Here is a 16,842-nt window from a genome sequence, read left to right as displayed (position 1 = left end):
GAAAACAAACTCATTGTGCTATAATTTGTCCCCAATCAAAAATATGCCAGCAGACAGACAAGGCTTACAGAAAAGATCAGGATAAAGATGAAATTTGCCCTCAATCTAAGTGAGTTGCTTGATTTTCAGTTAAACTTGGTGACCTGAGGCTGGCCATGCAGCCTCTAAAAAGCCAAAATCTATTCTGCCTCTTCCTCTGGATAGTGCACAGGACTGCAAGCTGCTTCTCAAGGCAGAACTCACTCAGAAGATACATCAACTGGTACGGATCAATTCCCAAGGATAAAACTTACCATCCATAACTCCTAACTGCAAAATCGTTTTTGAAACAATAGTTAGGATCAACAAATTTCTAAACAGTTATTTCCTGTATAAAAATCTATCTTCTAAGCCCTTGGAGATTAGAACAAAAATGATAGGAAATATTTCAGCTGTACATCAAGTTGGAATAAGAGATGAGTGTGAGATCACATACACATTCACCTCTCATGCTCTCATGAGTCCCATCTGATATTCCCTGTACAATGTGGTGTCCATTTTCAGATATACACATTAGTTACCTAACTATTTTAAACTATACAGTTACTGACACAAGCTTACTTAATAGATTTAATCAGCAGTGTTTTAGAAAAAAATCAATTCTAGACTTGGTTAGTTTAGGAGGCAATAGCAAAAAAACCGTTTATTCAACTAGTACTTAGTGCTATGTGCATGTGTAAGGTATAACCCATATCCTCAAGAAGCTTAGTCCATATACCAACACTTCCACAACTTCCCAGTTACATGTCATTACCTCTAGAAACTGCTGATTGTGCACCTAAGCTCAGATCTCAAATCATATAACTTGTGAAATCAATAGGATTTTGTACTTACGTTTCTCTGATGGGACCATACCCAAGAAAGAAAGAAATCCATTTCAATAAAATTTCAAGCAGCTTTTCAACCACTCTTCCTTTATAAACTATTTCACTTTTTATTTACTTTTCCTATCTTTTCCCATGTGAAAACTTAACATATCACAAAACTACTATCTAGAATGTACAGAAATATTTCTCTGTATTAGTAACAGTATCCATAAACAACCAAATACTAAAATAATGTCTAACACACTGATATATGTGACAATATTGTCACAGCCTTCATTTGATCAAGTATCTTTCAAGACCAAGCCTTTCCAATACTAAAACTTCTACATTATATAAAATGAGACTATTTAAATTACTCTTTTTAGTCATTCTTCAATAATGAAAAGGAGTTATATCATACATTATTAAGCTAGAGTATTTAGTGGAACACACTAAGGATTTTTTTTTTCAGCCTTGTTGAGGTATAACTGACAAATAAAAATTGTATATATTTAGGGCTTCCCTGGTGGCGCAGTGGTTGGGAGTCCGCCTGCCGATGCAGGGGACACGGGTTCGTGCCCCAGTCCGGGAAGATCCCACATGCCGCGGAGCGGCTGGGCCCGTGAGCCATGGCCGCTGAGCCTGCGCGTCCGGAGCCTGTGCTCCGCAACGGGAGAGGCCACAGCAGTGAGAGGCCCACATACAGCAAAAAAAAAAAAAAAAAAAAAAAAAATTGTATATATTTAAAGTGTACAACTTGATGGTTTGATATACATATACAATCAAGCTAATTAACATGTCCATCATCTCACATAGCTAGTGTTTTCTTTTATTGTGTGTGTGGTGAGAACATATGACTGGAATTTTTAAAATTCTATGAGTAAAGAAAGATGTTTTACAAATGTCCATTTCTTACAGCACATCAAGACTACTTTCTTTGACCTCAATTTCCGCAACAATAATTACCACTGGTTTTGTGACTTGTTATTTACGTTCATTTGATTTCACTGTGTACCTCTGTTCTTCATAAAAGTGCTGTATGGCATACTTTAATTTTTCCCATTAAAAATGATTTTGTTTGGGACATTTCAGAGCATCTCTCAAAATATGGTTTCTAACCCTACCAAAAAGAAAAAAATCCCTAAAACCAAGATTCAGACTTGATGACTGACAGGAAATAGAACCTCTTAAAGTAATATGTCTCCAATCATATTTTTTTGAGAGTTTAATAAATTTGAAGAACTTTGAGAAATATTTACTTTAGCTCTGTATTTTATTTTTAAAGTTTGGATAGCATCAAAATACTAGAATCATATAATACCCTAGGTAAGTAACTGTAAATCTGTAAACTATCTTTTAATAAGATCAAAGCACTGTCACGAACTGATTCTGCTTCACCAACTTAATCAAAATTATATCAAGACATCTGATGAGGAAAATTTTTGTTGAAATAGAAAATATATATTCATCCTTCTGGTATGAACATTATTTATACATTATTATTCTGCAAAACTTTATATTTCATACATATTGTCACCACACTGAGAAGATTTATTACAATAAAATTTTGTTCATCTGCCAAAGTAAATACTCTACTAGTCTAAAATTTATTTGAATTTGTTTCCATAAACTGTTTTTACTAATATCACATTCAGTCACAAAACGTAGGTCAATTCCTTTCTTCGTTTCACTTTCCTATATGTCTTGTGTTTTAGATATTTTCTGCCAAGAGTAAGAACTAACTGCGTTGATTTTAACCCCCAAACTTGAGGAAAAGGACAGAAAAGAGAAACAGAAAGATATTAACTACTTAGTTCACCTGTGGCAGAACCTATAGTGCCCTCTTGTGGTGAATGGTAACTACAGCACTCTGGAGAACGGTACAACTTTTCCTAGACCAGACACTGGACAGAAGGTGGGAAGCATTGTTCCTCTATGCTACCAAGCAGCTGTTATTAACAATGAAAGTAAAAGATAAATATTGACTAAAATAAAAGACTCCTTTATAGAAATGTACTCAGTCACCATCAGTTAGAACAATCATAGCCACTCCCTTCTATTAACAAAAATACTGTTTTATGTTTCTTTTAGTAGGGCAGTTGACAGATGGCTAGGCACGTGGATTTCTTATATACTCTGCTTCTGGAATCAAGCAAAAGATAAACAGAGCAATTTCTAGTGGACACAAGAATGTCCTGGGACAAGCAACTCTCTAGTCCACAAAGTACTGCATTTGTTGTACAAGGCAGTGTGGACTCTAAAGCAAGGGACAATCCTCTGGCTTACTTATAAATATAATTTAGGAGGTGGTCAGTATAATTTCAATCTCTACGGTATTTTAAAGGTAAAAGTGATACATTATAAGACCTGGGTAAACCAAAGCTTCAAAAACTCGAAGTGGTTTTATCAACATTTCCTGAATAGTATTTTAGATCTTTCAAGAAAAAATATCAAGTACTCGATACCAAAAAAACCCCAAAATAATCCATTTGTTTTCCACAATTTTTTTAATTGGATGAGAATTATGAGTTAATATTTCTTTTTTGTTTTGTTTTTAAATCACTAGTTCCCTTACCGCCCCTCCTATAGGTTCTCATTTAAGATCTTAGTTTTTACAAATATTAATTATAGCATAAAAATGATTTTGGATTTTCCTATAAGTAAGAGCACTGAGTAAAGAAAGTGCTTGTGCAAGCAGGTATTTCAGGCAAAATGGATAACTGAGTATACTCAACTTCTTCTCTTGAAGGTTAAGTGGTTCATAAAATACTGCCTTTTCTGTTTTCTTCTTTCCTGGGCCCCTTTTTTCTCTAAAGAGAAAAACATTTCTAGTTTTTCATAATGTTTAAAATATTAAAGAACAGTTAATTCTAATTTAAAAGACATTATTTTTATAGTTAAAAATTTTCGAGATGGCAACCAGGTTTACTGTCACCCAAACTAATCATTTCTGCCTATTTGTTAAGGAATCAAAGACAACATATATATAAAATGTACTGCCCAAAGCAATAATCAGATTGAAGGCCTTGGAAATGTTTTGTTTTGTTTTGTTTTAATCTAAAATTCTACCTAAAAGTCTTAAAAAACTGTTGCTTTCTTTCAGGTACCTACCCTCTACCCATAAGTGTACTGCTCCCTATGGCCCAAAATATATTGGTGAATAGCTTGCATAAATACTATGCAAGGTTTAAATAAGGGAAGATGGCCTGATAATGTTCCAGACACAGATTCGGTCAGTAGGCATTTTGGACGGGGGCCTCCTATGAGACACTGCACGCAGTTAATGAACCCACCACATGGTTCCCAAACTTTCCCTTCCTACCAACATATTTTGATTCTACTAGCCAAAAACGTTATCTAAACCTTGCTATTGCATTTTTGCTTTTGACCTTTGCAATTTCTTGGAGTAATAATGTGTACTCTATACCTACTAGAATCACATGTTAAAAATGATTGTAATTACTTTTATTTGTCTAAAAATGATCTTATCTTTTATCTTAAAACTAGAGAGAGGAATTCCCTACTTCTACTATTTTGGGATTTGGCTATAAAGTATGTTTGTATCCATCCTACTCAATGGCCCTCATTATTTTATTTTATAGACTTTGAATCACCAGTGACAATTTGAAATGTTTTCCCATAACAGACTGTGTCAACTAAACAAGGAAAATAAAAAGCCAATCTCAAGAGGTGTAAAATAACAGCAAATAGGCTACAGTGCTACTCTAAGGCAAAGAATACAGCACTGTTATTCTGGGAAATTGCAACTGACGAGTTTTGAACTTTATTAGGATATCCTCATGTTTAAAAGCTATACCCAAATATACCACACTTCTTGCTCTTTTCTTCTGCATCAATAAGTTTTCTGACAGATTTCTAATTTGCTGAGATTCCAGCTCATTAGTGATCACCGTGGACAAATAAAAGCTTGACGTTTTCTCTTGGTGTCCATTGCCCTTTCATATCTAGTATCCCTCCTTTCCTCCCTCTCTCTCTCTCTTTCTCTCTATCTCTCCCCCTCCCTCTCCCTCCCACACTCCTTCCCTCCCTCTCTCTCCTTCCCTCTCTCCTTGTATTTCTGCTACTTTTTACATCTCTCTTTTGCTCTATGTGTGAGACAGAGAGAGTTTACTTCCTCTGCAGCTACCTTTGTGTCTGGGTAGATACCTGTCTGTATGTTTATCTGTGTGTATCTCTAGATATGCTTCTACTCTGACTCTCACTAAAAGATCTGATATTTTCATAAGAAGAAAATGATGTTGTATCAGAAGGAGAAGCACTTCATGGGGTAAAAGTAACCCATCTTTCTTCAAGTCTTAGCTGTATTAGGAGTGCTGCCTCTTCTTTTCCACTAAAGCTCTGCCAATACTTCACTTTCAATGTTGTTAAGTTAGTGAATAATGAAATCTTCACGGTGACAAACTCAATCCATCTGTGAGAACCCTGAAGGGAATTTTCTGTTAATCTCAATTTCTCAGAATGAATTTTTCTATTTCTCTGCCAAATCATATAGAAATGGCAACAAGTGTGGGATACTCGCACATAAATGTGTAGAGAAATTTAGTACCGTAATTCTCAATTTCTGAGGTTCTTCCTGTACAAGTGGCACTGAGACTTTCCGTTATTGATTACATACACATGCTCGTACACTTTCCTCAAATATCTAACACATTTCAAACAAAGCTCAGAGGTTTTGAGTAGTGGTATTAAAAGTTAGGCAGGGCTTCCCTGGTGGCACAGTGCTTGAGAGTCCACCTGCCGATGCAGGGGACGCGGGTTCGTGCCCCGGTCCAGGAAGATCCCACATGCCGCGGAGCGGCTGGGTCCGTGAGCCATGGCCGCTGGGCCTGCGCGTCCGGAGCCTGTTGCTCCGCAATGGGAGAGGCACAACAGTGAGAGGCCCACGTACCGCAAAAAAAAAAAAAAAAAAAAGTTAGCCATAAGCAATTAGAGGTGGTACTTAAAATGCAAAAACAGATAAATTTTCATTTGTACTTGGTGCTATCCATGGAAAGAAACATTAAACCAGTGAAGCAATGATAACATGAAGTGTAAAACAGATAAAACCTTCATTGACTTGGATGGTAGATTTAAAATGGAGGCAACGGAAGCAGCTCTTTCTAAGCCACGTAAGGTAAGTCTTAATTTCATGGTGTATCAGAAATAAAAGATATTCTACAAACTGGCTCATACTTCCAGTCTGTATGAGAAGTTTCAACCAAAGATGCTATATGAGTGAACTTCAGCCAAGGAATTCTCATCTCCTTTCTGGTTACCACGCAGAGCAATAGACAGCCTCCAGATTTTATTCTTTAAGGCCTTCTCTGAGAAGTCCTCTCACAGACCAAATTGCATGGAGTTGAAATAACCCAAGAGGATGAGAGAGCTGAAAAACAGACTGATATACCTTAAATAGCTAATTCCAATAATCTTTAAATTTCCCAACCTGGTTGTTTTAACAGTAATATCTCCTTGTACTCTAGGTTTCTGTACAATATTAATATAAGAAAGTAATGTATAAACATAGAAATTGGCTACCATTTATTTATATTTATAGTATATATTTTTTAATATTTTATATTATCAGAAAAAATCAAACACATTTGAAATCACACTGGAATGGCTAAAAGTATTATAGTTTTTTTTTACACTAAATCAGGCCTATTAGCTACTTTTTTTTGAACCCAAAAATGTCTGTTCAAGACTTGTATAGTATCAGGCATTGACCAAATGAGAAGAAATAAAGTCAAAAGCCTCAAATGAAAACCAAATACCATGTCAGAGCTTGATGAGAAATACCTTGGGACACTTACATATAGTCCCCAAATCAGGGGAAATATTTGCAAGCCTAGTTTTAGAAGAGCTCATATCCTAGGAATTAATATAACCTAATCTACCAATTCAGGAAGAGCATAATTGTATTTAATTATTTATTATCATTTGAGTGTGCCTCTGTCTTGCCACTAAGGAGGGAGCTTTTTGAGAGCAGAAGTGTCTTAATCATTTTTTTATCCGAAGGACCCCACAGAGTGTCTCTTGTATAAGGCACCCAAATAAATATTGTTTCACTGAATGAATGAATGAATGAATGAACAATGATTATAGAATTGCATAGAGTATTTCCATTGCTTTGGTCCAAAATCTACTGTAATCAACATGCAGAAATGTCTTTCTCATAATTCTCCAAGCAAAGGATCTCAAAATATAATAACAGGTCTCTGAAGGAAAAAAAACAAAAAACTTTAAAGGATATTTTACATATCTTTAAAGGATATCTTTACATATCTTACAAAATTGAAAATTATATAAAAGATTTGAAAGCAAGTAGAAAATGTATATTTCAGTAAAACGCAAAGTTTATAAGGTCCTAAAATGTGAAATATATAACCATCCCCATTCCGATATCTTAGAGGAAATGAATGCATAAATGGATGGCAATTCAAAGACACTTTAAGGCAAGAAAACCCTAACATCAGTAGCAAGGTAGAATGGCATTTTTAAAATTCTTTCTCCAGTTACTTTAAAAGCACAGTAGCTATTGCTTCCCTTCTACATTTCTCCTGTTTAAGTCAAATCAAATATATCATATAGATCAATACAGACCAATGCAAAACAGAAAAACAAAAAAAAACTTTAAACACAAATTTGACCATAATGATTGCCTTCCCATTTTTCCAGAACTGACTCTCTTTCTTAGGTTCAACTCCAGCTACCCTCTCATACACAAGGCTCCTTTCAACGGTGCCCATTGGGCCTGAAAGCCATTCCAGAGACTAAATCTTAAGTAGCCACTTTCACAGCCATTCCCAACTTGAGGGAATCCTTCCACTGAGATTAACTCTAAGAATTTGATCAGTCTCTTCAGCCTACTTGTTTAAAAATGTGGGGAAACGATGAACAAAAAAGATATCCCTCAACAAAGCGAAACTCAACTCTGTTCTCCAGATGTACCTACACCCTAGCCGCTGCTCCCCCTTGGCTTCCTGCGGTTCTGGGCTCTGGACAGGTGGGAGGGGGGAGAGTACGTCTTGGGGAGGGGATGCAGCTAACTTTCCTCTGCCACCTCATTCCCACTCCCACCTAAAATCAGGTCCATCTTGTAACTGCAGCCGCCAGGTAGGGCGGTCTGCGTCCCCCTCCCGCCCTGGGAGAGGGATGGGACGGGGAGGATGGGGGGCGTGGGTGGGCAGGATGGAGGTGGAGGGGTGTTCTGACTGCAACTCTTCTTACCGCTGGAGCGCCTGACGATGTTCTCCAAAAATGTGTTCTGCGGTGCCACCAGCCCTCTCTTGCCCCCCGGCATCCTGGGTCTGGAGAGCAGCGGCCAGGATCCGCGGCGGGGGAGGGGGGAATGCAGGAAGAGAAGGTGGAGAAAGAAGAGGAAAAGGTGGAAGAGAAGATCGAGCCCAAAGAAGAGGGGGCGCGGCGGCGGCGACGGGGTCCCCTGACTGAGTCTCCAGCCCGACCCGGATGAGCAGCTCTGGGGAGGAGGACCAGGCAGTTCATGGTAGTAGCGCTCCCCCGGCCGCCGCTGCCCAGACTGTGGCGGTGCCGCACACGGGGCTCGGGAACTGCAGGCTCCGCGGGGCACAGTGCGCCTGCGCCGCCCCCGCTGTCGCTGTCCCGCCGGTGCTGATGCTGAAGCTGTTGCTGAGGCTGCTGTCGCGGCGGCGATCACCTAGGCGCGGGCTCAGCATTTCTCCCCCTGCCCCGACCCCGGGGCCGGGGGAGCAGGAAAAGCCCACTCAAAGCCCTATCTCCCAGACCCTCTACTGCGCCTTCCTCTCCCACTTCCTAGCCTACCCCTCCGGCGCAGCTGGATCAGCGCTGCCCAGCTGAGTCCAACTTCTGCCCGGCTGTGCGCCTGGTGGCCGCTCCTCTCTCCCCGGAGATCGAGGCAAACGCTCGCTGTCCAGTTGAGCCGTGGAGTGGGAGAAGCAGGCAGGATGCCAAAGAGGGCAATGGGCAGTCGGAGGGGTCACATCTCAGTTTCTCCTGCCAAGGTCCCGAGTCCCGGCTGCTCCCGGGGACGCAGCTGCCGGGGCGGAGGTGTTGATCATCTCCCGCTCCAGTCCGGGCTGAGCGCGCAGCAGGGACTGACTGAGCGACGCGCGGGGACGCAGAGCAGCCACCTGACGCTGCTACCGCCCCCCTCTGGGCTTCGGCGCCCGAAGCTCAACAGAGGAGATTTCAGCACCCGCCCTGGCCCACACCTTGGAGCTCGAGCCAGATAGGGTCGGAGCGCAGAGCAGGAGCGGGAATGGCCCCGGCGCCCCAGGCTGGGTCTGGCCCGCGGAGGAGCGTGGCGGCAGTACAGGGATGCTTCCCAGGGCTGCGGAGCGCACAGGAGAGCAGCGAGCCCAGCCACTGCTAAGTTGCGGAAAAGGTTGCACTTAATGCAAGGAGTAAGGGAAGAGAGTGAATAATTCACACCCAAGAGAAGGGAGAGTGCAGCGGGAAGCGTTTGCTGTGGAAAAACAGTAAAGGCGGGGTTCGGGGGGGGGGGGGCGACGCTGCACAGGACTGGGGAGTGTGGGCAGGAAATTTCTCTACCAACGCTCGGAACCGGCGACAGGAGGGGAACCGCTAGAAACAGAGTCCAAAACCCAGAGTCTATGACGGAGAAGGGAAAATAGCGTAAGTGCAAAGGGACCGGGGAAAGAGATGGAAAGAAATGGAGGAGCTCACGCCGCGGCACCGGCACCTTCTTTTATCTAAGGCAGTGGTTCTCAAAGTGGTCCCGGACTGGCGGCATCTCCTAAGAACCTGTTAAAAATGCAAATTATCAGGCTCTATCCAAGAGCTAGGAAACAAGGGAACTCTGGGAGCGAGGGCCAACAATGTTTTAACAAGCCCTCCGGATAAATATTATGCCCGCTCAAGTTTGAGAGGAACTGATCTACGGCTTCCCCTCCAGAGGCTTCGCCAGGGCCAGTCTAGAAAGGACGACTGCATAAACAGGGTCAAGGAGTGAGGACAGAAAGTGCACTGCGGCCAGGTGAGAGGTTGGTGGCGAGGCAAAGTGTTAAGTAGGCAGGCGAAAGGAGAGTTGGATGGGGGCGTCCCCTTTTGCTAGATAAGAATATGCTAGATAACCTCTGTTAGGAACGGTCAAGGTTAGGTTACCCGGAGACAGCGGGAATCTGGGAATCTCCCCGGCAGGGGTCAGAGGAAACAACTCCTGCTCGGCTCCTACCCTGGGCAAGGAGGGAGGGGACGGGGGGAGTGGGGGCGGTGTCTTGCCTAAACCCCTAGATTACCAATCACTGGCCTCAGGTTACCATCACTGCCTCTCCAGAGCGGTCGATGTAAGGGCCATTGCCTGTAGCTGAGAGACACATAAATACACAGCCAGGATCCAGGCTTTATCTTAGGATCCTTTTCTCCCTCTCCTCTGCAATTTCCACCCGTTCCTGCAGTACTTAGGCGGCTGAGCAAACCCAGAAGGTTGATGCGAGGTAAAGAGCAGTTTGCTCTGCTAGGATTCTTTCCGCACAAAATCAAGAGACTCGGTACAATAACACTAGTCTAGCCTTGCTTTCTACCCGAAGCACGGCTGGTGGTGCAAGTTTATTTCCCTACAGATAGACTGCCTTCTAAATGTGTTTAGGTACATTATGACTAGTTAAATTACAAGGGACTCAGGCACAGATTGGATCTTTGTGGTTGGCCTGCCATGACAGGAGTCAGAGATGTGGCTGAGGTTACAGCTCCCTTCCTGCAGTTGACCGGGTGTGTACGAGGGTGATCTCGGACAGGCAGCGGTGAGTGGTGGTGTGAAGCGAGATCTTAATTCCCTGCCCAGGAACTGAACCTGTGTAGCCTGGATGAAAACCAGGAATCCCAGCCACCATCACCCCTGGCTCTTGACCCCAGTGAAAAATGCATTTCTCATAGAGGCAAAAACTGTAAAAACAGGTACATGCAGCTCAATATCAAAAAAACAAACAACCCAATCCAAAAATGGGCAGAAGACCTAAATAGACATTTCTCCAAAGAAGATATACAGACTGCCAACAGACACATGAAAGAATGCTGAACATCATTAATCATTAGAGAAATGCAAATCAAAACTACAATGAGGTATCATCTCACACCGGTCAGCATGGCCATCATCAAAACATCTACAAACAATAAATGCTGGGTGTGGAGTAAAGGGAACCCTCTTGCACTGTCGGTGGGAATGTAAATTGATACAGCTACTATGGAGAACAGTATGGAGGTTCCTTAAAAAACTACAAATAGAAGTACCATATGACCCAGCAATCCCACTATTGGGCATATGTCCTGAGAAAACCATAATTCAAAAAGAGTCATGTACCAAAATGTTCATTGCAGCTCTATTTACAATAGCCAGGAGATGGAAGCAACCTAAGTGTCCACCAACAGATGAATGGATAAAGAAGATGTGGCACATATATACAATGGAATATTACTCAGCCATAAAAAGAAACGAAATTGAGTTATTTGTAGTGAGGCGGATGGACCTAGAGTCTGTCATACAGAGTGAAGTAAGTCAGAAAGAGAAAAACAAATACTGTATGCTAACATATATATATATGGAAGCTAAAAAAAAAAAAAAAGGTCATGAAGAACCTAGGGGCAAGATGGGAATAAAGACGCAGACCTACTAGAGAAGGGCCTTGACGACACGGGGAGGGGGAAAGGGTAAGCTGGGACAAAGTGAGAGAGTGGCATGGACATATATACACTACCAAATGTAAAATCGATAGCTAGTGGGAAGCAGCTGCATAGCACAGGGAGATCAGCTTGGTGCTTTGTGACCACCTAGAAGGGTGGGATAGGGAGGGTGGGAGGGAGGGAGACACAAGAGGGAAGAGATATGGGGATATGTGTATATGTATAACTGATTCACTTTGTTATAAAGCAGAAACTAACACCCCATTGTAAAGCAATTATACTCCAATAAAGATGTTAAAAAAAACAGGTACAAAGTTTATTATTAAAGACACAGCACAACAGCAAGTGGGAGAGCACACAGAGAAACTGTTTAGTTAAGACAAAAGCAAGGCAGAGATGCACACCTGGAGAGAAAGGGGGTGGGCGTCCTCCCTAATGAGGAGGACAGCAGTAAAGAGGTGGTTAAGTCATCTATATACCACAGTTCTTTCAGGTCTTTGTTTACCTTTGGCCAATTATCTGGTTTCTTTTTCCACACCTGCCCTGCCCTAGGACCCTCCCCAACATGCGTGAGCAACTTTTTTCCAAGATGGATTACAGCCCGGAGGCCTATGGGACGGCCTTAGCATCACATATTATGGGTCCTTTTTGACCCCCAAGGAGCCTTTCAGCATATGTGCAATGTTTCCCTTGCCCCAAGGATGGGAAATGTATGACCTCTTGATCTTTTAACAGGGTTTAGTCCCACTCTGTCCCTGACATAAAAATGTCCAATGTCCGGTTATTTACCCTATTTCTGTTGCTGGTTTCTACATCGAGGTGCAGATCTCGAAATGTAGACAGGAGTCCAGTCATAAATATGTAGTCCTGGAGCTCGTTTGTCTCTTGCTTCAGGAAATGTAAACAGGGGGCTGGTAATGAACATCCAGCTGGAGCCCATCTTCTTCTCACCCCAGGAAGTGTGAATAGGAGGCAGTTGTCAATGTCTAGCCTGGAGCGCACCTATCTCCTGCCTCAAGGGGAAGGGGAACTCGAAACCTGAGCTGAGACACACAATTGGATTTTGCCTCTCCTCTGGTGGGTCTTGTGTGACCTGTGTTTATGAAGACTAGGCTACTGTACAGACCATGACTAATCAGCCATTCCCAGACTGAAGTGGTGAACAAGCAGGCTGATTTTATATGTATATAAAATTAAAATAAATATATATAAATATGTATAAAAATAAATATATCTATTTCCTAGACTGCTATCCTAGACTTCTAACATATGATAAGTCCATCATCACCATTAACAGGAGCTGTCTCAAATCTATATGTTCCTTTGCACATCATCAGCTGCCCACATCTCGCCTCTGGGTATTGATATAAAATCTCAGCTTCCCAGCATTTCCCATCGAGTATAAATATCCCTGTTCCCAATCACTCCTCTCTGGGTGTATTACCTCACACTTCCCAAAGAGGAAACTCTTTTGGACTCTGTTAAGTCACAGTCACACAATTACTAGTAGAATGTCCCCATTTATTTCCATCTGCAGATTTAATTAAAATGACATTTATCCTTTCTTCTTTGTCCTTAATAACTGCATAGCATTATAACTTTGGAATTATTTTAATTATTTTAAAAAATGGTCATTATAAAGTGTCAAATCCTTGGTTTACACACTTTTCTTAATCCTCTAGTTTAAATTTTCATTTTACAGAAGAAAAATACAAGACCCAGAGAGATGAAGTGCCTAATCCAAGATGACACGGTGCTTTGGAGGTACATTATGACTAGAACTGGGTCTTCTAAACCTGTGGTGAGAGCTCCTTGTAAATAATAGAAAATAATCTGATGTTGGCATAGTGTGATAACAACCAGCAACATCCAATTATCTCTATTGCCATCACTGGTTTTGTAGCACTAGAGAGAATCACTTGCAACAGCTGGTAATCACGTGCAATAGCTCCTAATCAACACAGAGTTAAGGAAAACAGAGCAGCACTGGCACCGTGTGGACTGACTGACCCTAAGGAATGTGCTGGCAGATTGCAGCAGGTGCCAATACAGCATTTTATAAGTGTTTTGAAGACAGAGTTGTTGTAACCAAGCCACAGCATATACAGGTGAGAGAGACAGGAATCAAAAAGCTTCAATGTCACACAAAGGGCTTCTTTTTGTTTGTTTCCTTGCAGAGATTCCATTTTAAACCAGAAGCATTTGTCTTGGGGTATTGTAATTAGAGTGGTGTTGTCTGTGAGAACCAAGAGTTCCAATACCCAGAGGTGTTTGCGAACTCCTAAGTCACAGCTATGAAATGAGGGAAAGCTGGCTGAGCTGCAGGTGTGTTCCAGTTTAACAGTAACCAAGACAAGAGTGAAGAGCTAGAAAACTGATATATTAGGAAATGATGGTTTGTAATTACTATAGGTTTGCTGAAGGATTCTTTTATCAAGCACATCCTCCTTTGAGGATTTAAAATACAGTTTATTTGACAGTAGCTGTAATTATGTGTAAACTCTCAAAAATGCATTAAAAATCGGTCCAGTCTGACAATGTTTGATCCCTTATGTGAAAATGGCCCACCCACTGCTCTCTAGGGGGATGATCTTTCTCTCTAACCCTGCTCTCTGTTTCTGAGCTAACCTCAGCAGAGGTCTAAGGTACAATCTGCAGATGCTAAATGGGTGGCTCTGAAGGAGAAATGGCGGAAGGAAGAAAACAGAAAGCCAGAAGTTGCTCTCCATCCTGGCCTCCAGGAGTGGTGTCGTCAGCAGCAGTGTCAGTCCGAACATTTCCTCCTTCCCAGTCTATTTTCCGAATCTCACTCTCTGCCTCCCCCAGAGCCCTACCCCTGCTCTAGCAATGAAATATCCAAATGATTGTTTGATTCCTTTGCTTGCACAGTCCCACACTTAAACTCATAACCTTCCTCCTTCTCCTTCCCACCTCAGAATACAAGTTGAGAGAAAGCAGAATAGAGGTTGTATTGTATAGAGGTTCAGTGCTTCGACTCTGGACCCAGACTGCCTGGAATTTAATCTTGTCCCTGCCACTTACATAACCTAGAGTAAGTTATTTAGCCTCAATTTCCCTTGCTGTAAAATGGGGACTAAAAATGACCTATTTAGTAGGGCTGTTACGAGGACTAAATGAGATCCTATTCGATAGCTATTAAATAATACCTGGCATGTAACAAGGACCATGTAAGTGTTTAAGTAAATAACCCTTTTCATCCGCTTCTACTTTCATTTACAGTAGTAACTCTAGGTGATGGTCACTACTAATGCTCACCAATAACCAGGTGCCTTCCCCACTTCCTTGAAATTAGTTATGGCCATAAACTAATTCTAGTCAATGAAATGTGAATGGAGGTGATGTGTATTACTTCCTAGTAAAAGCAGATAAGAGCCAGGACTCAGTTCTTGATGCTCCTCTTCCGCTACCTCAGTGACTATGGAATGCAGAGCAACACAAGGATAACCATTGCAGGAAGAGTTACCTAGACCTGCGGTAGGCATTATATAAACAGGAAATAAACTTCTGTTGTGTTAAGACACTGAGATTTTGGCACTGTTTCTTACTGTACTGTACCTTAATCTATCCTGACTGGTACAGATTATGAACTTACTTTAGGTACAAGAAATTAGGGGAACAATAATTCCCTGACTATATACTAGAGTCACCTGGGGAGCTTATAAAAATCCCAATGTCCAGGCCACAGCCCCCAGACCAAGTACATCAGAATTTCTGAGCATGAGACTCAGACATCAGTAGTCTTCAAAGTTCCCCATGTGATTTCAATGTGCATTAAAGTTAAGAACCATTGTCCTAGAGCAATGGTTCCCTGGTGGCGCAGTGGTTGAGAGTCCGCCTGCCAATGCAGGGAACATGGGTTCGTGCCCCGGTCCGGGAAGATCCCACATGCTGCAGAGCGGCTGGGCCCGTGAGCCATGGCTGCTGAGCCTGCACGTCCAGAGCCTGTGCTCCGCAGCGGGAGAGGCCACAACAGTGAGAGGCCCGCATACCGCTAAAAAAAAAAAAAAAAAAAAATGTGGGATCTTCCCAGACCGGGGCACGAACCCGTGTCCCCTGCATCGGCAGGCAGACTCTCAACTACCGCACCACCAGGGAATGGTTCTACACTTTATGAGAATATCTGGGATTTAGATATTGTGCCAAGATCCCCAACTCTCAAGGATCAGACCTATGGTTACACCCATCCAGCAAGGACTCAACCCTAATATATCCAACTGTGAGTTTCTTCATACTTGTAGCTGCTCAGCTTCTCAGGAGAGAATCACAAAACCTCCAAGACTGATGCACGATAAACTCAAGGCCTCCATAATCAAGTTGCCTCTCTATGCAGCCCAATCCTTATCCACATCCCTAGTCAACTATCCATTCCATTCTCTTACAGTAGCTTTCTCAAAGCTTTTTCTGTCTTTTCACACCTCAGATGTAACCTTCTCACCTCTCAGTCTCAGAAGATAACTTACAGAGAACAGGTGATGTTGTCAATTCTTAGATTTCCTGCCTTAGCTCTCTCTTCCTTTTCTTCTTTCTTCTAAGTGAATAGGAAGCAATTCCCCTCACCATCCCTCCGCTAGCACTCTGGATCCTATTAACTCATGCCTCTGGAGGGACTTCACTTTACTGACTGTCCCCTCATTCCTCTCTCTTCAACATCTAATAAGCTTTAAGAATGCTTTCTTAACTCACCTTTTAGTCCAGCTTTTGTTCCATTGCTCCATCCCTTCATGTCAATTTCTCAGAAGAGTAGTCTGTAGTAGGTGTCTCCACTTCCTTGTCTCCTATCTACTCCTTAACCCACCACGGATTGGCCTCCACCTCACTACTTCCCTTAAACTGCCTTCCCAAAGACTTTTTTTTTCTTTCGCGGTACGCGGGCCTCTCACTGCTGTGGCCTCTCCCACTGTGGAGCACAGGCTCCAGACGCGCAGGCCCAGCGGCCATGGCTCACGGGCCCAGCTGCTCCACGGCATGTGGGATCTTCCCGGACCGGGGCACGAACCCGTGTCCCCTGCATTGGCAGGCGGACTCTCAACCACTGTGCCACCAGGGAAGCCCCCAAACACCTTTTTTTAATTGCCAAATCAAGTGAGGCAATTTCATTCTTAATTTCACTTTACCTGACTATGATGATTGACTCTGTTCCAACCCTCATCTACTTGAAACATTCTCCTGCCTTAGACTGCCTGGTTTTGAATAATGATTGCATGACCTCAGCATTTTAGTTAACCCATGTGTGCCTGAGTTCCTTTATTAGTAAAAAGAGAACAGTAATAGTCCCTACTTCATATGGTTGATTTAAGCATTAAGTGAGATAGTACTGGTAGGCAGTCTTGTATCA

General features: G+C 42.4%; 1 protein-coding gene across 1 annotated transcript in view; it reads right to left on the bottom strand.

The window, feature by feature from the left end:
- Nucleotides 1-8,148, bottom strand: part of KCNH5 (potassium voltage-gated channel subfamily H member 5) — a 320,302-nt gene extending 312,154 nt beyond the window's left edge. The window contains exon 1 of the mRNA XM_019924286.3: nt 8,076-8,148. Coding sequence (XP_019779845.1) covers nt 8,076-8,148 — 73 coding nt within the window. The remainder of the gene's footprint in view (nt 1-8,075) is intronic.
- Between the last annotated feature and the right edge of the window lie 8,694 nt (nt 8,149-16,842).

Source organism: Tursiops truncatus, chromosome 2 (assembly GCF_011762595.2).
Source record: "Tursiops truncatus isolate mTurTru1 chromosome 2, mTurTru1.mat.Y, whole genome shotgun sequence".
In the NCBI taxonomy this organism is placed as follows: Eukaryota; Metazoa; Chordata; class Mammalia; order Artiodactyla; family Delphinidae; genus Tursiops; species Tursiops truncatus.
This window is presented reverse-complemented; position numbering and strand designations above follow the sequence as displayed.